Raw genomic sequence first — 24,743 nt, 5'->3', positions numbered from 1 at the left:
TTGTGTAATATAAAATGTGTTAAACATAAATAAATTGAGACAAGTTAAGAGAAAATTGCCATTCATTATATGTAATTTTTAGGGATGCACGATAATATTGGTGGCCGATAATTATCGGTAGTTATCAGCCAATTTGACATCAAACAGATAAACCAGATAATAAAGAAATCCGCCAATAATAGTAGACATTCCACATTGATCTATCTCTAGTAGTTGTCGCTCAAGTTGTGCCCTACTTCGCCTATTTTAGTGTTGCATATTTGTGACGTCATAATGCGCGCAACCTTGTGTTGACAGAAGATGCATCATGGTAACATGACAGTCGCCAGTGTGGGCTTCCTTTACTGTGTCTCCCTAAAATGTTACCCTCACAGTTTTTTGTTGCATTTTTAAAACATGGCTGTTTTGTTTTGGCAAACTCAAAATGAGTTACCGGTTGTCACCTTGACAAGCAGCACACAAACACACAGGGGAAGAAAAAGGGGGCAGGTCTCATGGGGAAGAGGCAAGAGCCCTGACTGCAAATAATTATCGGCTGACTTACCGGTTATCAACATTGGCACTTTCTAAATTATTGGTTTATTGGTATCGGTTGAAAAAAAGCATTATTTTGTGCATCCCTAGTAATTTTAAAAGAACACATGACTCAACATTCATTTTCCTCCATTCTATTAGTGTATCCTCGGACACAAAACATTACGGCACTTTATGTCCAAAAACCGTGAAGTACATGTGTAGACGTGATAATCATTGTCTCAAAATATTAGAATGCAATTTGAATGCTTTGGATTATATTAAGGTCACAAATGTTGCCACATTCTCATTCATATGCATATGAATATTAACACTTGCAACGTTAATATAATACAAAATATTTTGTTACTTTGGATATTTTCAAACTATGATTGTCATGTGAATATACATAAATTTTGGTGAAAAGAAGTAAAAAATGTTTTAACATAAAGTGATGTAATGTTTTTTTTTGTCTGCGATGCAACTAGGAGGGCCAAACATGAATAGAATAAAACAATATTGCTGAATTGAATTATTGATGAGAATCCATAACAGTTTTTGTATATATGCCACCGGGTCTGGACAGGTTTGCTGTGTTTGCCAGGCACTTTTGCAATAAAGGTCTATAAAGGTTTTTCTTCTTCTTCTTGAAGCAAGAATATGAAACCTGAGATCTAAATTATGGCAAAACTTGACCACGCCATATGGCATTTTTATCGCACAATAGACCAGCAAACTGGTCAATGTCGTGTTGATGCACGCAACATGTCACAGTGATGATGTGGACTGGACAAAAATGTCCAATATTACAGCGTACAGGCCAGAATAAGTCATTATTTTTTAAACTTAATCGTCTTAAACATTTTTTCAGGGAAGCAGATGCCATTGATATCAGCACATTTAATGCGTCATAGAATGAAGAAAAAGTCATTTTGAGTCGTGGGCTCATAGAAGTATGTGGGTGCAGCTCAATCATGTTGTTTTTGTTGAGACCCGACTGCTGATTGCAGCCTACACTGCCTCCACCCACAGTCGACAAACTCTAAACAATAAATCACATACAGTACATACATATCTCAAAAATGCATAGTTGTTTTACCTGTACTGGCATTTTGGCTCCTCATTATGGAATGAAATGCAATGGACTGCTGTTGTAATTGTCAGATATTTAGCATGATGAGGCTGTCAGTGTTTCAGTGTCTGAGGACACGTTGTGCTTTTCTGTCAGCATGTGACCAACGGAGGGTGATACCCAATCCCCTGTCTCTCCACATCTGCTGCATTATTGATAAGCGCGCTGAATCCTCTGAGTACTCTGATGGGGACATCTTGATGTGAAAGCCTCTAAAGCGTCCTTAAGTCAAGGTGCAAGTTGAGGTTTTAATTTGCCTGTTAGTGACGCTCAGAATTTGCATTAAATTAAAAATAATTATGGCGTTGTTGTCACATGACAGAAAAAAAGCATAAGCATCTAGATGGAAATTTATTTAGCAAAATTGCGATAGGTGCTGTATGCATTGTTGCTAGGCCTATTAAATCTACTCTTTCAAACCTTATTCTCACACATTTATTTGCACATCCACCTCGTCCACCGCCCCATTACATTGCCAGCAGAAGACACACAAGAAAGATAAATGTCTGTGTTTAACAGAAAGGACGATTGAAAAACTGTAAATGGACCGAAATATCAATACCTGCAAATATCCTCCAGTAAAGTCTCGGTTTCAATGTGCTTTCTTTTCTTTTCATCTTGTATTCAGTGCGTGGTACGCTTTAATAGCTTGCCCCGCGGGGTAGCAGCATGCATGGTTGAGAGGGATGAAATGCCAGGCATAGTTGCAGATTCTTGTTCATTAAGAAATGTCTGTGTGGCCATAGGAAACAGTCCAGCTGTACATAAGTGAAGTGTCATTGGGTCTATGGCAGATACAGCAGGTGTATCACTCAACACGGTCCAGTAGAGAAAAGCCACGCTTGGGGGGTCATTTAAAAAAAGCGGGAGTGAGGGTTAAAAGTTGAAACAGCAGGTGTGCTTCTCAGAAAAATAAACTGTCACTGATAATGAGGAAGATTTAAGGGATCACAAGTTTAGAAACCTCCAACGAATTGAATGAAAATACTCTGGAAGTTAATTATCAAATACATAACTACAAGACGTTTACACATGTAAATTAATTATAATATTTTAAACTGGATTGGTTTAGAACAGTGTTTTGAGCTGCAAAACATGAAAAAGTCATCATAACACAATTTTGTTCCTCATCCTCAGCTATTCTAAACCCCAAAGCCCCAAAAGAACCAGCAAAGACCTTCAGTTTTGATTACTCCTACTGGTCCCATACGACGGTGAGTCGAGCCATTTTCTGTTTTTAATATTGATTAATAAAAAGGAAACACATTGTCAGTTATTGTGTGTTTAACATTCTATGCATTCTGTCCTTTGTTCAACTGCAGCCGGAAGACCCCTGCTTTGCTGCACAGAACCAAGTATACAATGACATTGGCAAGGAAATGCTGCAGCACGCCTTTGAGGGCTACAATGTGTGCATTTTTGCATATGGCCAGACTGGAGCTGGCAAATCCTACACCATGATGGGCAAACAGGAGGATGGCCAGGAAGGAATCATTCCCATGGTTTGTCACTTAATGCTACATTGTCAGGGGTGCACATCAAATGTGATGACTGGAAATGCACAGCATGAGGACTGGAAATTGAATATTGCGCTACAGTTCAACGGTGACAACCGTGTTTTTGCACACTAAGAACTGTTTAGGCCTGCTTCAATTCGAAAAACTAAGTAAGATATCCGTGTACGGTATTTTGAGAGGCAGTGTTCCTACCATCCTCCTCAAAGTTGCTTAGTGCCAGTAAAAATGATACAGACCCCCTCAGGGCATGGCAAAGGTACCATTCAACTAGTTTTAAGTTGATGTTTCATCAGAAGAGTCATGAAAATATTTCATTAAGGGTGCTACTTAAAAATGACATATCTACACATATTAAAAATAAGTCACTATTTAATTTACATTCACAAAAAGAAAGATATCTTCAGGGTACATATTTTCAACCCTATATTTTCCTATACTTCTGACATTATGAGGACAAACAACTATTAGCCATTTTTAGGATCCAAGAACATTTACCAGGGCAAATTCCTATCACCGTGTGCAGTAAATAAGATTGGTGCTTATCGTGAAGACCACAGTTGGCCTTCGTACGTTTCTTTCTTTCTTTCTTTCTTTATTTTGCGAGTGGTCGAAGAACTCATTGAATGCAATGTTTTTATGGTGGTAATACTGAAGACAAGTCACTGCTTTTCGTTGCTCGAACTGTTGACATGTGCACATCAACATAAATGCAAATGTATACTAGACGTTTTAGTTTGACTTCATAAAGGCTGCAGGGACGATGAACTTGCTGGATGTGGTCCGCCAGCCCTTCCTTGCACAGATGTGCCGTGTCTTTAAGTTCATGCATGAGGTCGGTGGTTCATGTAAAAATGAGCGTCAAACAACAAGCGCTGGTGCTGATTTGAGAATTGCGCCAAAATATTTATGTGCACCCCTGTACCTATATAGTGACACTGGAGCTACGGATTTTTTTTTTTAAAATTGTGCTGATGAATGTGCTTAATGCTTGAAATTTTATTTTCTGTAACTACCTTTCCATGTAGTACTAAGATGCTGATTTTATCTCCCTTCCAGCTTTGTGAAGATCTATTTGAGAAAATCAATGAGGATAACAACAAAGAGGAGCTCTCGTATTCTGTAGAGGTAAATCTCAGGCTGCTTTTTCGTCTATCATCTTCTTACTTTCTGACATTGGCTGTTCTTCTCAACTCTTCCAAGCACTCGTCTTAATGTGTATTTTGCAATATGAATATGTAAAAATATCTTTATTTCTCTACAACTTTTCTCTTGTGAAATATGGATGGTGGTGAGTTGGCAGATCTGGGATACTGTGGTATGATGCTCCAAAACTGAGAGAGAGGCAGTGATAAGCCACATTCAGCTATGTGGTAACTACAAAGAAAGAGCCTGTATGAGGATGTCCCGATATGCTGGGGCTCATAAGAAATTAAAACATCAGCAAAATACCACAGGGTCTGCTTTTGCAAAGCCATAAAAGGTACAATGAAGTAAGCACCAAAATACAATGATGGGATCTGATATCATCCTGTCTTTAGCAGTTTTTTAAAATGCCTTTTTAATGAGTTTTGTTTGGATTTGAAAAATCCAACAACCCCACTGGCAATTTTAAAGCTAATTTATTTGTATTTTTTTCCCCCTGAGATAGCTCAGTATTGTTCATTCGGTAACTTTTGTTATTTGTTTTATTTTGTATGTGTGTGTGCATGTGTGCGTGCGTGTGATGTGTACTCATTAGTTCACCTAAAACCTATTAAAAATCCCATACCGTTCACCTAAACCGAATACTTCAGAATCCAGCTAGAGTCGTGAGGTTGTCAGGAGACCCGAGGAAGGATCAAAGAAAAGAAAGGAAAGTGAAATCCAGCACCGACCAGACATCATCTACTACCCAGCGGGCTACCAACCAGAGTCTTTCACCAACCCCAGAAACATCTAAGCAGCTAATATTTTAAAAGGCTTGAGATTCCATTGGAATCTGCCTCCTATGAATGAGAGTCCACTTACATTATGGTACCTTAACATAACCACACGGTTTGTTTTAGTTTTCTCATTCTCACATTATTCTCATAATTAATAATCCAAGGAGCAAAACGCTCCGAATTAATACTTGCTAAACTGATGCATTAAATAATAAAAAAATTTTGAACTGTGCTTTTCTTGGAATATTTTGCCAGAAATTTTGGGGTAGGCCTATTGGACATTGGATGTTTCACTGTACATGATCAACATATTCAGGTTTGAATAAGGGACTGACTATGCCTTTGTCTGTAGGTCAGTTACATGGAGATCTACTGCGAGCGGGTTCGAGATCTGCTCAATCCCAAGAATAAAGGGAATCTCCGGGTGAGGGAACATCCACTTTTGGGCCCCTACGTCGAGGACCTCTCCAAGCTTGCCGTTACTTCCTATACTGACATCGCTGACCTCATGGATGCGGGCAATAAGGCCAGGTGTGTAATCAAATAAGCCGAAAGAATATAATATAATATAATGTAATATAATATAATATAATAATTAGATGGAAGGTGGAAGTTGTTGCATCACTTATCTTCTTGTTTAGTAATAGTACAAAGAACATGAAATTGAAAGTGAAAACACAAACTCCTTGCAAATTTTAAAGTTTGAAGCTTATTATCAAAATGACATCTCTCTTAAATTTTGCCTTTGTTTGATGTGTTGTTTGCTTCTCGTTAAATGAGTCATGTCACTTGCATTAAATTAGTGTCCACGTGTGTGTGTATTTGTGTCGCTGTGTGATTTCCTGCAGGGAGGAGTGAACCTCGCCTTAATCTTCCTGTGCTGCCTCAAAAGGGACAGTCACAGGAGGAGATATGGGTTTTACACGCCATGTTCTCGAAATAAGCCCTCCGAGTGTGCATTGTGTGTTTGTGTCTGATGCCTTTATGGTATTATCCACCTCCACCAAGCGGAGTAATCCCTAATTTTGAAATCAGTCTAATACATGTAAAGCCCAGTGAAGAACATGTTGTGTGTGAAGTAATTTCAAAACTGAATAAATATGAATATTTAAACAAAGCTTTATGGTGTTTGGACTAATATAATTACAACTGTTATCTCTTCACCAACAGAACTGTGGCTGCCACCAACATGAATGAGACCAGCAGCAGGTCCCATGCAGTTTTCACAATTGTCTTCACACAGCGAAAACATGACAGTGAGACGGACCTTTCCACTGAAAAAGTAGGCGACTCTAAAGACTCTGAGGCCTTTCTCACCATTCTTACAGTTGTCAGGGGATGTCGTCGTGCCCCATTTTGTATATAAGATAGGGGTATTCCGATTAGGGTTGTATGCTGCCGATTCAGTTATCGATCACCATTGAGTGAGATCGTCTGATGCCGAACGTGCAGTGTCTAGTTGGCTCAGGCTGCAAAGTACGAGCTATAGTCATTTCTGGACTATAAGCCGCTGCTTTTTTTCACTTGCATTATCCATCAGATCACAGGGGAGTGCACTATAAAGGAAACGCAAGAGAGTCAGGCACAGCAAAACAAACCAAGTAAGCCCAAATACAGTAGGAGAGAGAACGAGAGCGAGACAATTTGCGTCCTCATGGAAAAGAAAGTGCGGTAACATTAAGACATCTGCGGCTTAGAGTCGGTGTGGCTTTTATGTGTAACAAACGCGAGTATTCCCTAAATTTAGCTAGCACAGCTTATAGTCAGGTGCACAGTTTTTTGGGTTATCAGAAAGGAATTGAGTGACACGTCGACATACTTTTCCACGGAAATCGGCTGATCACGATGGGTGTCTGATTGATCGGACCACCACTAATTAATTTTAAACCATTTGTTGTATTTATTTTATAATGGCTTAGCTAGCTTTGTGATATAATTTCCTCACACACAGACCAAGCACTCTGTGTTTTGATGAGCATAATACTCCCCAGTAATATCCAACAATATATGACAGTGACAGATGACCATCCATTAGTATTTTGTTTTGTTTTTATTAATTATTAAGAGGTAATTAACTTGTCTATTATCACTGCATTTCAATGTTTTCATTGTCAAAGGATCGTGCCACTTTCGTATCACAAGTTACTCAGCAATACATCCTTCATAGGTAAATTTCATTCTGCTTTTCAGGTCAGTAAAATTAGTCTTGTGGACTTGGCAGGAAGTGAAAGAGCAGATTCCACTGGAGCTAAAGGCACCAGGCTCAAGGTAAGACAACATTTTTGCATAACTGAATAACAGCGTGAATGGTGTAACATGTTCCTACTTGTGTGATATAATTATTTGGTTGCAGGAGGGCGCAAACATCAACAAGTCCCTAACCACATTAGGAAAGGTCATATCTGCGCTGGCCGAAGTGGTGAGTGTTTTGTCTGTTTTAATTTTTTTGCTCTTCTTTTCCCTTTGTCTTCTCTAAATAAAACATTCCCTGGCATGCTGTAATGTCTGCCCTTGTCTTTTCTCCTGTCTTTGTAATACCCGCTTACACAGGATAACTCTACCAGCAAGGTAAACCCTTTGACAGCTCTCAACCATTAACTTCAGATTCATCCAATGGAGCCAGTTGACTGCCTTTTGTCATATGTAGTATTGACATTCTGTGCTCTTTATTAAAACACGGTTTTACTACACTACTAGTACTTTTTGTAACGCCATTTGTAATCTATTTAGTTACTGTAAGTGCTGTGCTTTCAGCCTCCTTGGACTGTAAAAGGTCTTTTACTGTTTTGGCAAGAGGCCTTAGCGCATTTCAAGCGGCCTTATTGTGATGATGCAACATCATAATCGCAAACTAATCTATAATAATTGAGTAACATCACAACTGCCATTGTTGTTAAATTACACACTCGTAAAAAAATGTATTCCACCTGAAAGAAAATGTATTTGCATTTTTTTTTTAGAGCAAGAAGAAGAAGAAGTCAGACTTCATCCCGTACAGAGACTCCGTTTTGACATGGCTCTTGAGGGAGAATCTTGGTATGAACAAATTTGAATGACATCACTTGGCACTGGAATGATTGAATATTATGTGTGTGAGCAAAACAATGTACACAATTTGTATGCTGTGAACCAGAAGTGACAAAATTCCTTTTATGCATTACAATAATCTGCAATGTGCCCAATTCTTTGAGCCTGTTTGTGCCCCTCTCTATACAATGCAGCATATATACAGTAAAAGTATTGTAGACTACATATAATCGTTTATTAATGTTTATTAAGTTTATTAATATGGAACAAAAAAATGGACCAGCATGTTAATGTCATTTTCCTTAGACAAATGACAAACTCAGGTGCAAATGTAGTTGTTTTGGGGAATTGATGAACATTTTATTTTTATTCAGTTTTGTCCAGAAATGTCTTAAGGCTTATGCATATTGCTTTTAAATAGGTGGAAACTCCAGAACTGCAATGGTTGCCGCCCTAAGTCCTGCTGATATCAATTATGATGAAACTCTGAGCACACTGCGGTAAGATTCCCATCCTGCTGGACATGGTAATAAATAATTCCAAATCATTAATATTTTTTATTTGTGGTTTCTAGCTACGCCGATCGAGCGAAGAACATCAAATGCAATGCTGTCATCAATGAGGATCCCAACAATAAGCTGGTGCGTGACCTTAAGGATGAAGTGGCTCGTCTGAAGGAACTGCTACGTGCACAAGGCCTGGGAGACATCCTGGACAGTGAGCATTTGATCAGCATTATACACACCATGTGCCTCCTCTTCTCTCAACATCTCCTGTCTCCTGCACACTTTGGTTCCATTGCCTACTTACAAACAAAAAATGTGATTTCATTGTTTCTATTAAAAAAAAAGAAAAAAGTTTCAAACAAATTTTGTGCGCGACTTGTTGCAAAAGTAATTAAAAAAACACACAGTCGCACTTCTGCTTTTGTGCCATATAGTTGCCTATAGGATATGCATAACTAGGCAGTGATTGAACTATCTTACAATTATAACATAACTTATCAAAAAGGATTTTCAACCCAATTGCAGTTTTTGTTTTGTGTCCCGCCAGGATTCAAACAGATTCCATTTGCAATCTTGTTTAATTTCAACCAGCAGATTCGGCAAATATACTGTAAATACTGTTAGATTACTTTCAGTGTGAGAAACAATGGAATATAGACACTTTAGTTATTGATACCACTACCTGAGAGGTACAAGCTGGGCCTACAGTAACATGCTCTTTCCTGACTGCACTTTACACAACCACACCCGTGTCGCCGTTTGTTGTCGTCATCGTTTTCGTTGTCATCCTGCTCAGTAAATAATGTCTAAAACCTCTTCTACCATTCTGAACTCTGACCCCTTTCATCTTTTCCTGCTTCCCATCAGTCGATCCTCTGGGGGATGATTGCCCAGGAAGTGGAATCAAATGTTTGTATATGTCTGGTTGTCATGCACTGTTTCTGCTGTTTGCTCTTTAGTAGTTAAGATAACATTGCTTTTTGAGCCATGTAAGCTCTATAGTGAACTAGGGCTGGGCGATATATTGACATTGGTAGAGTATTTTTAACAACGCATTGTCAGCCATGTCAGTACTCATAGCAACTGAAAATAAAAATCCCTCACATTAAGTTTAATGAAAAGTATATATTTTGTATGTATAGTATCGTAACTTGAAACAAAACCAGTGAAATTCCCCCTCCCTCCATTTTTTAAATATAAATTGTAGACATAGATTTGGGCTGGGAATTTAAAAAAAAAAAAAAGGCTTGGTGGATTAAAGGATGACTTTATCGGTAGTTATTTTTAAAGCAGCACCTCAGCTGGTGGAATCATAAAGTGTACTCGTTTGACCACAATTAGTATAAGAGGCAAATCAACAAAAACCACACAATTACCAGAATTATTTAAGATCACTTATTGTGAATGAATAATTACTAATTGCTTAATTATGCCCATCTCTTTTGTTGAGACTGTAATGCGAGCTGCTGTCCCCATTCATTTAAGACAACTTAATTTAAGATGCCTTATTTTGTAGCTTCAATTTCTACTCCCAAAAATCGGAATCATTGTAATCCTTGATTGTATGTAGTCAGGTTTCTTTCTCTTTTTTTTTTATCCAAAAGGCTTAGTTTTATACAGCCATATCGCCCAGCCTTAATTGAAACTGCTACCAGCTTTGCATGAAAATGTGGAAAAGATAGAGCTGAATGGAAATGCAAGGCTTCCCTCGCTGTGCTGGGTCTGGCCCTATTTAGCATGTTACCAGGTTATCATGTGCTTGTGTTGATGAAATCAGCTAATTGTAGAGTCCCATTTTCCCAAGTGATCATTAAGAGTGTCCCCTTTTCAGGGTAGTCCCCCATTTCCATCAGTATATTAATATATATTATAATATTTCATTCTATAACTCACATTTGGCAGCTGTCTTCCTTTGTATTTATTTATTTTCTTACTAATCGTCCACTGCAGGTGACACTACTCAAAGCTTTAAAATGCCACTGCTCAGTTGTCAAACTGAGGTTCAGAGCTTCAGATCAAAAGGTGCATTAAATAGAAAGTCTATGTAGTGTGTGATCAGATTCCACTAACCTAGAGTGAGTAGTTTCTAGTTGGTTTGATAGTTTGCCCTATGCTGTATTCCTAACACTTCTTTCCTCATAACCTTTCATTGTACTAACGTTACTTTTTAATGTGTTTGAATTGGAATTTAAGGAAAAAAGAGACATATTTGGCTCTTGTGACTGCCAAATTTCTCCAAAGAAGTTGCGTTCTTATGTGTGGACCTTGCTGCAAAAGTATTTCTAATCCACCTCACATAAAAAAGGAAAATGGTGCATTTTCTCTTTGGTTATATTGACATTTGGACCGATTGTTGTGCTTCTGGCATGATATGGATGAGGGATCAGCGATAGCTTGAGTGTGTGTGTGTGTGTGTGTCTGTGTGAGATGAACTGCAGGCTAAACTTTGGCAGCATGTCGTCCAAGGTCATTTGCCCTCTGAATCATCTTTCAGCATCAGTCTGGCACCCACGCTAATTTTGATACAGGGATAGCAGTTTTCGCACAGACAAATATGACAGACAGTTATTTTCAGGAGTTGTGCAGAGGCAGATGCAAATAGTTGTTTTTGACTTACTTTACATACAGTCAAAGCAGAGGGAAGAAGCTAACCCACTATATCTGGAGTGAAAACTGCTTCTCTGTAGCTGACATTATGATGTGCGTTTGTGTGAACCCGTTGGTACAATATGTGTCTCACATTGGTCTTCCCTCCTTTTGTCCCCCCTTCCCTGTCTCCATTTCCTCCTCCTCTCACAATTTTGTATTTCATTCCTTTCATTTGGTTAATGGTTTATCACCCCTCTATCCCGCCCTGGCCCACTTTCCTCTCTGTTGTCGATCTCTCTTTCCCTCTTGCTGTCGGCTCAGACCTCAAAGACATTCACAACAATAAGAATAGATACTTGATAGCCTCAGAGAACCAACGCCCTGGCCATTTCTCCACAGCCCCTATCGGTTCCCTGACAGTCTCTCCATCCTCTGGCTCACTGTGCAGCCAGGGGGCCCTGCAGTCAGCCACCAGCATCCAGGAGCGCATCATGTCCACTCCTGGTGGAGAGGAAGCTATTGAAAGACTTAAGGTAAAGTTGGTGTGGGTTACATCATGCCACTCAAGTCGACATGTCACAGAGGAGGGTTTTTTATTGCTTGATTATTATTTTTTTTCAATTTTATTTTATATATTTTTTTATTTTTAAACATTCACTTAAAAAGCTCTCTTGTTTTTGGGGTAGACTTTTCCGAAAATAATAATAATGTATTAAATTACAAGATTAAATATGTATTCAACAATACAAATTTACACAATGTCAGAAATCAGATGTTAATATTCATGTTATGTAATTTCAAAGCAGCAGTAACCTCCCATCAATCTAATACTGCTCATATGACTGTTGATAGAGCAGTGCAACCATCCAACCGTTAGAAGCTGCAGTTGCCATGACAACCAAAGTGCCCACTCTGTCTGTCATCAAATGACGTCAAACCTGAACCGCAGATATGGAGGAAAGTGGACAAAAATAGCACCTGAGTAATTCCGCTTTAGCTCCTGGAGTGAGGCACATAATAGTCAAAGGCGGCATGTATATTTTAGTGGTTGTGATTGCATACTCATTGTTTACCCTTGTGATCCATTTGTAAACATGACATTAGTTGTGGAAGTACAAGTTAAACTGGTGTTTAATGCTTTGATCAGCAAATCCACAAGAACAGACCATTAACAAGTTCACCGTTTCACACTTTGACTTCTGTTTTTTTAGGAATCCGAAAAGATCATTGCAGAGCTCAATGAAACCTGGGAAGAGAAACTGCGAAAGACGGAGGCAATCCGCATGGAAAGGTCACTATAATCAACCAAATGAAGCATGCTAAGATCTGTTGAATCTTTGGTGCCATAATCCTCAACATATCACGCACATGATGACTTTTCATCCGTTGTCTCGAGTAGATACAAGATAAATTTATAGAACCTGCTCTGCCTTCCTTACAGGGAGGCATTACTTGCAGAAATGGGCGTAGCAATCCGCGAAGATGGAGGCACTTTGGGGGTGTTCTCCCCAAAAAAGGTAGGCCAGACACTCTCTTATACATGTACAAGACTGATTGCAGAATGAGTTTCCAGACGGGAATTTTGTGATTCACTCCCTTCCACCTTTGCTTCCTCCTTTGTATCACATGTTAATGTGTTCTATGAAAAGCCTTCATTGCACCATCTTTAGTTGTTTTTTTTTAATCTTTGTATTGTTTTGTCTTTCTTTACACTTGATAATTTGCCTTCTTCGTGTACTCAGCTGAGCCATGAAAGTCCATTTGAAGAACAGTTTGATTGTTTGTCCGCCAAGAAGGTTTGTCCATTCAAGCTGGCAGAAAAAGTGAAATTCCTGAGTAATTCCCTTAAGAAGAGTAGCTGATTGCTGGCATGCCCTCTTTTTGTGTACTGTAGATTGTAGAATGAATAAAAACAAATATTTTGTAATTGCTTATGCTACTTTGAAGTTGAAGTTTCACATAGACCAGTGTGATGTTCCCCTTTTCCCCATGTCCACATGGCTCTACAAGCTATGAAGGCTTTTCCATTGACTAAATCTGGGTACTAGGACGTGCCTGGTCAGCTGGGGTTCCACTCATGCTGCATAGATACCATTCGGCCCACTTGAAACATTTGATCTTCACACAGTATTAGCTTACCCCACTGCTGTGCCTTCGCTCTGGATACTGCAGTATTATTCTGTGCAGTCTCCACTATTTTTCCCCAAGTCTTTTCTCAAAATGTTTCTCCTTACTGTAGCCAGTGGCCACACATGGCAGTTTTACTCTTTTGTACTTGACGTGGTCAGTCTGGCTAGAGTTTTCCAGTTTCCTGCAGAGCTATTTTGAAGTGGAAAACTGGCCACCTCAAATCGAGGCAAATAAAATAGAGTTGCACCAGAACAGTATAGTGGAAAAGCCCTTGTGCTGACATTACTCTTACCTGCTTTTTCTACTTGAGCACAAAATTCAGAGTTAGTCATCCTGTGCAGTTAACTGAGTTTTTTTTGTTTTCACGTTTTTTTCCACATTCATTCTTTCTTTCTTTTTTCTCTCTCATTCACTGCTGCTCCATTGGTTAGCATTTCAATGAGAAGCCTTGTGATCTCTATACAGACTTTAATGGGGTATTCTCCCCAAAGAAGGTTGGTTATTGTTTTACAGAGAACTGTGTTGTGGTAGCGCTAGCACGAATCAGTCAAACAGTCAGGAAATGTGTTTGGAGTAGTTATTTATAAGCAATGTTTGATTGAGAACTCGCCCACCTAATGTACCCGATGTTGGTGTTTTTATACTGTCATAGTTAACTGTCTCCCTGTCATGTTTCTCCTGTAGACTCCTCACTTGGTTAATCTGAACGAGGATCCTCTCATGTCTGAGTGTCTTCTCTACTACATCAAAGATGGAATTACAAGGTAAATTAAACTTCATGAGTCACCTTGAAATGCTGAAGAAAATGTAAACGTTTGGAATAGGTCTCAAGTCTATAATAAAGGACGGCCATCGTACATGCATACAGCCCACTATTTTTGCTATTCCGTAAAAGGTGTGTAACACGTTGTTGCCCATTTCATATTTCCTCTTTCTAACTAACCAGGTTAGAGCACTTTCTCCTCCTCTCTAATACCTCTTAATGGATTTTAAATTGTTCTATGTCTTTCTGCACTATAACTGCAGTATTCTTGTTACAATAAAAGCTGTGTTATGGGTGAAGGAAATTATATAATTATTTTTCCTGAATTGATGCACTTCCTCTTATTCCTTTGGATCATCCGTTAAGTAAATGTGAAATTATTATTGGCAACAAAAAGATACACACAGATTATTTGAAATATAGGAATACTAATAAACATATGTCAATAGATCCCATTTAATGGTTGAAGCTAACTTTATACATAAATGCCTGTCTGCGCAATGCAAGTGAATAAAACTGGCCTCTGTAATGGTTGCAGGGTGGGACAGGCTGATGCTGAAAGACGGCAGGATATCGTCTTAAGTGGTGCTCATATCAAGGAGGAGCACTGTATTTTCCGCAGTGAGAAGAATGCCCATGGAGAAGGTAAACCACCATGCTATTAAATTGTGTTTGTTTAGTTGAATAAAGTTTTACTCAATGAAAATCCCTTCCTATTTTATAGTCCGATCTAAAAGCAGATGCAAATCAGCACTATATTGTCTATGGCTATGGCTAACGGATGTATACATATGAACTTTTGTCACAGAAAATATAGATTGATTTCCTAATAATTGCTTGTGTGTTTCTGCTGAAGTTATCGTCATGCTTGTGCCCTGTGAGGGATCTGAGACTTATGTAAATGGAAAGCGTGTTGAAGACTCTATCCAGCTGCGTTCAGGTATGCTCAATTGAAATGGGCCAGTCTCATTCAAAACAACCCAAATAAACAACAGAAGAACTAAATCAAGCAATTAACACTGTTTTCCCTGCTCCACCCCCCACCCCCCACCCCACCTGAACTCTTTCAGGAAACCGTATCATTATGGGAAAGAACCACGTGTTCCGCTTCAATCACCCAGAGCAAGCCAGGGCGGAAAGGGAGAAAACGCCAACGGCCGAAACCCCTGTGGAGCCAGTGGATTGGACCTTTGCTCAGAGAGAGCTGCTGGAGAAACAGGGCATTGACATGAAACAGGAGATGGAGAAAAGGTGATGCTTTAAACCGATTTTAAACCATGGAAGGTACTACGTAATGCATTTTTCAAAGCTGACAATCTTTTTGGGTAGGCTCACTGAAATGGAAATCCTATACAAAAAAGAGAAGGAAGAAGCAGACCAACTTCTTGAGCAGCAGAGACTGGTGAGTTCAAAGCAGCTGATGTTCCTACAAACTTACAACTGAGGTTTATTTATTTATTACAATTGGCTTGTTGGTATAGAGTTGCAGCAAGTGAGTGCTGAGTGGGTTGAACCATAGTGTGTAGGAGGCTGTCTGTGTGCTAGTTGTCACAGCTAAAGGCAGTTTTCTGACTCACACAGAAAACGTGTCATTTTTATACAAGTTTTGAGTTGTTTGGAGTCAATTTCCAGTGGCCCATTTAATTTTTGCCATGTACTAATTCTTACGCTGAGCTATGTGTGTGCACCAGTGCATGTCTATTTTTCTTGCATGGAAAAATAGTTTTGAAGCAGATAAGCTTTCAATTGATTTTCTCTAGCAATTTGAAGGACTGAATTAGATTGTGAAGCTTTCTCCTTTTTCCCAAACCCCTTTGTCACTTCTCTTCTATGTTCTGGTAGTGCCTTTGAATCTTGCAAAACAGCAGGTACTAAGTAGGGATGGGCATTACCAAATTGTGTTGATTGATTAATGAAGGGTTCATTAATTGTTATTTCTTTGTTATATTTGGCCATGTTTCAATGTGAATGTTTCAGTGAGCAGTATAATGCTGCCTGGACTTTAGCCAGAGCGGAAATATCTATGTGGATGACGCTTAACGTTCTATAGTTTTAAGTTATGTTCTCCTTCTTTCAGACACCAAACTAGTTCAACACCTCTGCTGGTTGTAGCGAAGGTGGAAAATCCATTTTGCCTCAATTGTGTCAAGAAACCATTCAACACTTATCACTGTCATTTATCAATTCCACAAATTTTTAACAATAAGTTAATTAAATAATCATGTCCATCCCCAGTCAAGTATTTTGATTTAGAAGGAAAAAAAAAGGTCATTGTCAGAAGAATTCCAAGCATATTTCTATGAACAGAGGCTGCTTTTGCATGGTTCATGTTAATTGCATGTATTCTTCACTCATTCACTGCTGGCTGTGGACTCAGTTGCAAGATTCGCTGTTAAACTAGTTGACCATTTGGTGGCTGTAATTTTGCTTTGACTAGTCTAGATTTCTTGCTTCTTGATTCTCATCTCTTCAATGCAGTTGCTGACATGTACACTGCATTGTGATTGCAAAAACTCTAGCAGTAGTTTTTGGCAGTGACAATGTGGTTTCTCATTGACTTCTTTGCCCAACTTTGTGAATGTGACGCCAGTGAGGGCGCACCTCACGAACAACGTTATCACTGTTCACAGCTGAATTAGTGAATCGTCAAACCTTACAGCATCATCTCAGAGCAGCAGGTGTTAAGGTCCAAACTCCCGGCAGCAGAACATTTATATTAAGTGTGGTTTAGTTGTTCACAGACTCTATAATCAACAAGACATAAAACACGACACAAAACTACACTTACTGGTTGTGATCTGTAATGTTTTTGTCTACCAAAATGAGAAACTGCATTCATTTTCCAACTAACCTTTCTTGTAGTGGATTAACACCTACCTTCACCACAGCCTGTCCTCTCTTCTGGCTTTCTGATCAGCTGCAAGAACACGCTCTTTTATTAATCAGCTAATACTAAAGACACCCAAACCCTGTGGACTGAATGGGGAGAGCTTCCAAATCCAAGAACGTGCATGCATGCTTGCCAGAAGTAACATGTGTGGGACACAACTTTTCAATTATGAAGAGGAATTTGACAAAACCATACAAATCAGCTTCAATCGGCAGCTTCTGTCCAGATTTCTTTGCTCATCTTAACAGGCATAATCAATTTTTACTTTTAATATCAATATGCAATCATGGGAGCAGTATTGTTAAAACTTGCTATCACATCAATTGATTATTCAAATTCATTTTTTCCATTTCAAATTATCCATCTTTTCACCAGAGAATTTAAAGAAATTTGAAAAATACAAGAGAGTCAATGGAAGCCACTGTTTACCTGTTTTATTGTAAATATAATTTCATTGTACACTGGGAATGATATGGTGCACGTTGCCATACATCTGGTAATATGATGTATGCAAAATATTACGATAATTTTGTTCAGCTGCATTATTTCCACCTAAAATGTGATAATGAAAATGACCCTAGTTAAAGTACTCCCATGTTGCATATTCATACATTTGTATTCATCTTTATTTAAAAAGCATCCTTCATCCTTTCTTTGATTTCCCATTGTAATTTCTCCTTTTTTGGGGGGGGGGGACCATTTGGTTTGTTTCCTGTGTTGTTCTCTCAAGGATGGCGACTCTGATAGTGGGGATGACTCAGATAAGAGGTCTTGCGAGGAGAGCTGGAGACTGATCACGTCCTTGAGGGAAAAGCTGCCCCCCAGCAAACTACAAACCATAGTGAAAAAGTGTGGATTACCCAGCAGCGGTAAGCGAAGAGAGCCCGTAAAAATGTACCAGATCCCTCAGCGGCGCCGCATCACCAAGGACTCCAAGTGGGTAACCATCTCGGACTTGAAGATCCAGGCAGTCAAAGAAATCTGCTATGAGGTAGCGCTCAACGATTTCCGCCACACACGTCAGGAAATCGAAGCGCTGGCCATTGTGAAGATGAAGGAGCTTTGCGCGAGCTACAGCAAGAAGGACCCCAATGAGCGGGACTCATGGAGGGCGGTGGCTCGGGATGTTTGGGACACTGTGGGGGTTGGCGATGAGCGTATTGAGGATGTCATCACCAATGGGTCTCGAGCAGGTGGGGTTGTCATGGATGAGCTGAAGGTGCACATTGATAAGCTGGAGGACATCTTGCACGAGGTCAAGAAACAGAACAACATGAAAGATGAGGAGATCCGTGCTCTCAGGAACAAGATGGTGAAAATGGAAAAAGTCCTTCCCCTCATCACCCCCGAGGGTCAAGAGAGACCTCCCAGTTCTGACCCGCTTCCTAGCACAGTGAGTACACCGAGCCCCCAACCGCCTGTGCCTGAAACATCTGACGCGGAGAATGGGGAGTCCCAAGCAGGCCTAAGCACAGGAGATGACTCGACCCTAAAACGAGACCATGCACGTTGGATACGTCAAGAGCAGCTACGCCTTAAAAGCCTCCAGCAGCAAGAGATCACCAAGCAGCTCCGCCGGCATACGGGGCCCCACAGATTTATACCCCCAGAAGATCGCAAACTACGTTTCCCCTTCAAAAGTAACCCCAAACACCGCAACTCGTGGAGCCCTGGCACTCATATTATTATTACAGATGAGAAGGTCATCGAGCTCAAAGTGCCAAAAGAAGCTGTTGAGGAAGAAGATGCTGAAAGCCAGGGTACTGATTTACAGTCTCAGGAAAAGATAGCTGCATCCGTCATAGAAGTCACTCCCCCATTGCCAAGTCCATCAGTCCAGCGCCGTAACAAAAATTTTGAGCACGGAATAAACCAGGGTCAGAGACATAACCATAGGAACAGCTATCATCAACAAGCCTATGAACGAGGCCGCAGCAACTCTTTTAACCTCCGCCAGCGGGCCTCAGGTTCTACGGAGCACCTGCAGCAGCCTGAAGCCAACCGCAGGCACACGCAGGCCTTCTACCAGCCCCGCCACTATCAGAACCAGCCCTCATACCCCCAGCCCCACCTCCAACAGCCGTGCCACTATAATAGCACAATGTATATCGATGGAGGTTTCAATAGCTATCAGCAGTACCATCAGCCTGACCATGCTAACCAACCGATCAACTTTCAGGCACCTCCACGGATCCGCAGGCAAATGTCTGCCCCCAATTTGAAAGCCAGCAGAGAGACAGCGGTTTAGAAGTTGAACTGAAATCTTTTTAGCAGGCAAAAACATTACAGATCACAATGAGCATAAAAAAAGACTGTTGTTGGTTGATCCAAAAGTCTATGTAAATGAAATTGTATGATTGATATATTATAGTATATCATGCTGTTTGACCACAATACCCATGCCATGCTCGCTGTTCATTTTTCAGCCTGTGAGACAATTCATCAATCGTCTTTTGATTTGCCAAATGTATCTTGGTTGATTTTCAGTGTTTACATATTTGCATTTTACTTGTTGCTTTTTTATTTTATTTTAGCCAACTCAATATGAACACAGATGTGTCTAATTGTTGCCGTAGTACACACATTTTGGAAACAAAATGGTTTTCTTCCCATCAATCATATAACTGAATGTTATGATTGGATGCAAGCGGAACCTCAATTTGAACACATGATGCATATTTAATGTTTTAACATTGATAATGGAATAGCTTAATGCACTATTAAGAGGTGAGGCTGCCTATAAAAAGTGTTCAATGAAAGTAGAATTTAGAAACGTGGCCTTTTCCTTTTCATGTTTCATTTACAGTCAATTGTGTTTTATAGCTGTTATCTTACGTAGATATAGTTCTAGTATGCTGCTTGATTTAAATTAGTAGTTCCCAGACACCTGCCTTACAATGTTGGCGAGAAGACAATATTGACCAGATGTTGATGGTTCAAATGACACAGCCTATAAACAACCTTCAGTTACTTTATGAAAGCGACGCCACTTTTTTAACTAGTGCCTATTTTATTAGCAGCAAGACTGCCTATGAATGCCTTTATGCCTAAAGCCAGAACTTTTAATTATTTTCTTTAATACTGTATGGCCTTAATATCCATAATGAAAAATGGGAAACACACTCTGCATAATGGGAAAAATTAACCATGAAATGTTTTTACGTTTCCTTACCTATGCTGTAATGAAAACTGAATGATATAATATGGCTTATGAAACACTTGTAGTCTGCCTGCCCTGCGCCGACTATCTTTTACATACAGTACATCAACATAAATAGCCCATAAATGTGTAATTAGAGATCGCCTTTTTTAATGTTTGCATTGGTGCACATGGCAACCAGGTAAGCTGGAAAGTACAGTAGACTTAAGGGCGCACTCACACTAGGGCGATTGTACCGTGCCCAAGCACGCTTGCTGCTAAAGTCCGGTAGTGTAAGCACAATCGATCCGCGCCGGAGTACGGTTTGGATCCCCAGTTTAGCATGATTGGGAGAGGTGGGCCAGAAAACGGTACGGTTGGCCGCACATGTGCACAGCCGCAGCGAGTAGCAAAGAGATGGCAGCAGCAAAGGGCTCACGTTGGTCTGATGATGAAGTGCAGTCTCCCATGATGACATATTCTTCTTTATTTCGGAGGCAACTGGGCCCGGACGCGGTTTGGTTAGAGTAATGTGAGTGCGAGCCGGAGGGCCAATCAGGCCTCAGTACGGTACGGAAGATATAGCCCTAGTGTGAGTGCGCCCTAAATCCAATGTACAGTGTTCTGTTCTTTTGAAATATACTGTACATGTATGTATGTATGTGTTAAGTGTTATTTCAAAGCGTCTTTGTGTACATCTGCTGTTTGAATTTGCATAATCGAAGTGCCTCATGGTGATCATGCACAAAACTGTGTTCAAGTATTTTGTGACAATGTATTATTGGAACCATGTTGTTCACAGGGTTTGAAACAGTATACTGTATTGACATCTTGTGATGTCAGTCGGTTTATTACTGTAATAAATTGATACACTCCAAGCACATTCATTTCTTATAAGTGCAATTTTGCCAAAAAGCATGGAATTGGCTCCCAACCTTTCATTTGTAATGCCACAATAGTGGTAGATTCTTGTCATAGGCACTCATGAATTAACAGGCTATGCAACGTATGACGCCGGCTCATCATCATAGGCTATATCGTACAGTATGGTCAGCAAGAGAAAATCTTCCGCACAGAGGCCAAAAAATGACAAAAGCTGCAGTTCTTGAAAATGAAATTCAGGAATGTGTGGGAGTAGAGTTGAAGTAATCGGCTGCAATGTTCGGTTGTCCCATTCAACCATCAGAGATTGTAGCTACTGCTAAGCGTTACCCCAACTTTAAGTCAGCCAGTGTAATACCAATTATTAGTTGCAACAAAATGTGATCAACTCCAAATGCTTTAATTGTTAAACTGACCCTATAAGCAATACAGAAAATGGATGGATGGCTGTTCTATTTTGAATCTCTTTTTGAACACCTCTCCTTCTTCCTTTTATTTAGTAATCCTTAAACTGTCTTGAGTTATTAGGCTTACCATGCCAAACTCTTAAGATAAACATAGTTTCCCCTAATATATTAATAATGTGTCACAGAAGACACAATCGCGTCGTAAATAATCCTCGCGAGCATTATTGTTTTTAATGATGTAAAATGCATCAACCACCTGATGTTATATCAAGGCAGAGATTCATTGGCTGCTTCTTTGGCAAATGAGGTGCTCCGTAAATGTTGGACTGTGCTAGAATTTGTAATTTGTTGGTAGGATGTCAGCAGGGCGGAGGTCAAAAACAAATGAAAAGGCTGCATTGTCTTCCCTCAAGACACTGAACAAAGACGATGAGGTCACCAGGACAGGAGGCGGTGCGGCTCTCATGATGACGATGATGATGATGGCGCCCCTCATTGGATTACAGTAGACTTGTGCTGCTACAGAACCTCACATCTTTTCCTTCAGACATTGTTTCCCCAATATGCAATTGTTTTGTAAAGCTATTAGTAAATGCCAATACAGCATGTAGCTGTAGTGGCGACTGCTATATAAGAACTACTGGTGATGTGTCCAGGTATATGAGAGCAAGCTACAAGAACTTCAGAAACAGGTTGAAACTCGTTCTCTGGTTGCCGAAACGCCCGATGAGGAAGAGCTAGAGGAGGAGGAGGAAGAGGAAGGTTTGTATTCAGACCATTGATTCCTAAGTGGGTGTTTTTCTTGTTCCATTTAAATACACATTCAGTGCCATCCATTTTAGAACATTTCAAAATGTTCAATATCCACACGATATTATGTTCAATAATTATATATAAACCAAATCTGACAATTGGTAGCATAAACTCTCTCCTTTCTGCCTTGTCCCGTTCTTTTATAATCTATGGTTAAAAAAAAAGAAAAAAGTGGGGCAATGATGTCATCTACTGGTGGTTAGGCATCAGTAAAGTTATTTTTAAATTTGACATTTACAGTGGAGCGTAATCAGACTCTCCCTCATCCAGCCCCGTTTTAAAAAAAATGTAATTGACAAGCATGATTGTCAAAGGCAGTTAATGACTAATTAAAAAAACAAAAAACTTTACATCCCAGCAGGACTTGCAAATTCTACGTCATCACTGAATTCACTTGGAATAGTATCTACGTCAAATGAGCTGTAACTTTTATATATATTTATGTGCCTGTGCTATTTAAATGTATAAGTAGAGTAGACTAGGTAGCACATTTTATCTTTCAAGTTTTTGTATTCAGTCAACTATTGTTTCATTAGGTAAAGTTTTTTTTTTTTTTTTTTTTGCATTTTCATAATGGATTAATGGCATTGGGCATTAATCCAGGCACACTGGCCTTTCATATTCCAAAAACGTGCATGATGGGTTAATTGACAACTAAGTTGTTCCTAGAGTGTGAATGTGATGTTTTGTTTATCTACACTAGTATATGTACCCTGTTTAACTTCAAACCAGTCCAAGGTGTTGCCTGCCTCTCAACCAAAGACAGCTAGATGAGGCTCCAGCACTCCTGTGACCTGAATGAGGACAAGCGGTTTAGAAAATGTATGGCAGGATGGATAGACAGATCCCTGACTGCATTACTAAGATATTATATATATAAATATCCATTTTCTTGACACAATCGCTTCTCGTGGGACATGGCAATTGAATAACAACGTTCCACCAGACGTGTTCTTTGGACTTCTGGCAGCCATGTTAATGAATGCATTGTCTCCTGACGTCCCACAGTGCCGTGGACTCAGCACGAGTTCAACCTGGCTCAGTGGGCCTTCAGAAAGTGGCGATTCCACCAATTCACATCGCTTCGCGACCAATTGTGGGGGAATGCCGTCTACCTGAAGGAGGCCAATGCCATCAGTGTGGAACTAAAGAAGAAAGTAAGAAAAATGATTTGACTTCAAGTTTACATTATCCTCCTCTTAAAAATGATTCGAAGATTTAAATGAACATTTCAGTGTCAACGGTATGCCAAATGCAGTACAGTATACAAGATCCACTGTATGTTTCAAGTGAATCTATTAATTCAGTGGTCCCCAACCGTTTTTCTGCCATGAACCAGTTTCCGGTCCTCCAACCTTCTGTCGAGCTGAAGTGTGGTGGGGCGGTTTGTGTGGCCCAGTAGTCTACGGACTGGTGGTTCGGGACCATCGCTTTAAATCATCCATAATTGAGAAATTGCGACTTTCTCATCAGCCATCCAGCATGAGTGGTACACTTGTTCTTTTCAAGGTGCTAAATGATTGATAGTGGATATAAAGTAGCTTGTGTGTGCCACAAATACATTTTTCAATTGAGTATATTTCCCCAAACCTGAGAGGAAGACACTTCCTTCATGATGTAACAGTATGGCTGGGATTTATTCACTTAGCCCTTTCAAACAGAGCTTGCTATGTCTGAGTTGTGCGATCACACAGCAGTTTCACCTTCTCACACACACACACACACACATAATTAATGCAGTATCAGTATGACAGCGACAATTGCTTTCAACACAAAAGGAAATAATGAGTTTGTAGGTCTACAAACTCCTGTTATTTCCTTAGAAGAAAGTAGCTCCTGGTGTAGCACCTGTCACAAAACCCATTTCACTTTTCAGCACACACTTTTCTGATCTATGTTTACCACCCTCCATCTTCCAGGTCCAGTTCCAGTTTGTCTTATTGACGGACACACTGTACTCACCCCTGCCCCCGGAGCTCTCATCACCAGAACCAGAAAAAGAACGTAACTCCAGGGCTTTCCCTCGTACGGTGGTGGCCGTTGAGGTCCAAGACCTGAAGAACGGAGCCACACACTACTGGTCCCTCGAGAAACTCAAGTAATGACCGTCACACGCAGTGAACTGGCTTCAGTGACTCTGCTTCTGAATATATTTGTATTCTGGATCTTCTTGTCCTTATACAGGCAGCGTCTGGATCAGATGAGGGAGATGTATGACCGGGCAGGAGAAATGGCTTCCACGAACCAGGAGGACTGCGGGGAAGGCACTCTGACAGGAAATGACCCCTTCTACGACCGCTTCCATTGGTTTAAGCTTGTTGGGAGGTATGTAAAAGTACAGGAAAACACATACATACATCTTAAATATTTACTGATCATACACTTTTTGTCACAATTATTGACTTCAATTGAAGAGATGAGTTTTGTGTCACTGTCAGTTTTGGTTATCCCTTTATTTTAAAATCATTTGTTTTAATCAAAGTTTTGATTTGTGTCACAAGTTTGTTTCCCAA

General features: G+C 39.9%; 1 protein-coding gene across 19 annotated transcripts in view; it reads left to right on the top strand.

Annotated features, from left to right (window-relative positions):
- kif1b (kinesin family member 1B) overlaps positions 1-24,743 on the top strand; it is a 57,254-nt gene that overhangs the window by 16,462 nt on the left and 16,049 nt on the right. For 6 of the 19 annotated variants that reach the window (XM_077543098.1, XM_077543045.1, XM_077543153.1 and 3 more), the window contains exons 3-27: positions 2,783-2,859; positions 2,968-3,147; positions 4,219-4,287; positions 5,437-5,615; positions 6,255-6,366; positions 7,275-7,352; positions 7,438-7,503; positions 7,635-7,652; positions 8,045-8,120; positions 8,533-8,611; positions 8,686-8,828; positions 9,485-9,526; positions 10,568-10,639; positions 11,528-11,739; positions 12,418-12,497; positions 12,648-12,723; positions 14,021-14,100; positions 14,638-14,744; positions 14,956-15,039; positions 15,170-15,350; positions 15,429-15,501; positions 22,074-22,179; positions 23,239-23,387; positions 24,150-24,328; positions 24,415-24,555. In XM_077543098.1, the coding sequence (XP_077399224.1) occupies positions 2,783-2,859; positions 2,968-3,147; positions 4,219-4,287; positions 5,437-5,615; positions 6,255-6,366; positions 7,275-7,352; positions 7,438-7,503; positions 7,635-7,652; positions 8,045-8,120; positions 8,533-8,611; positions 8,686-8,828; positions 9,485-9,526; positions 10,568-10,639; positions 11,528-11,739; positions 12,418-12,497; positions 12,648-12,723; positions 14,021-14,100; positions 14,638-14,744; positions 14,956-15,039; positions 15,170-15,350; positions 15,429-15,501; positions 22,074-22,179; positions 23,239-23,387; positions 24,150-24,328; positions 24,415-24,555 (2,659 nt within the window). Of the gene's footprint in view, positions 1-2,782; positions 2,860-2,967; positions 3,148-4,218; positions 4,288-5,436; positions 5,616-6,254; positions 6,367-7,274; positions 7,353-7,437; positions 7,504-7,634; positions 7,653-8,044; positions 8,121-8,532; positions 8,612-8,685; positions 8,829-9,484; positions 9,527-10,567; positions 10,640-11,527; positions 11,740-12,417; positions 12,498-12,647; positions 12,724-12,948; positions 13,003-13,767; positions 13,831-14,020; positions 14,101-14,637; positions 14,745-14,955; positions 15,040-15,169; positions 15,351-15,428; positions 15,502-17,719; positions 21,007-22,073; positions 22,180-23,238; positions 23,388-24,149; positions 24,329-24,414; positions 24,556-24,743 lie in introns of those variants that run through there. The other 13 variants (XM_077543081.1, XM_077543000.1, XM_077543062.1 and 10 more) reach the window with 9 other exon arrangements.

The sequence above is a fragment of the Vanacampus margaritifer genome, chromosome 1 (assembly GCF_051991255.1).
Source record: "Vanacampus margaritifer isolate UIUO_Vmar chromosome 1, RoL_Vmar_1.0, whole genome shotgun sequence".
In the NCBI taxonomy this organism is placed as follows: domain Eukaryota; kingdom Metazoa; phylum Chordata; class Actinopteri; order Syngnathiformes; family Syngnathidae; genus Vanacampus; species Vanacampus margaritifer.
The sequence above is the reverse complement of the archived record's forward strand: the minus strand, read 5'-3'. Positions and strand labels throughout refer to the sequence as shown.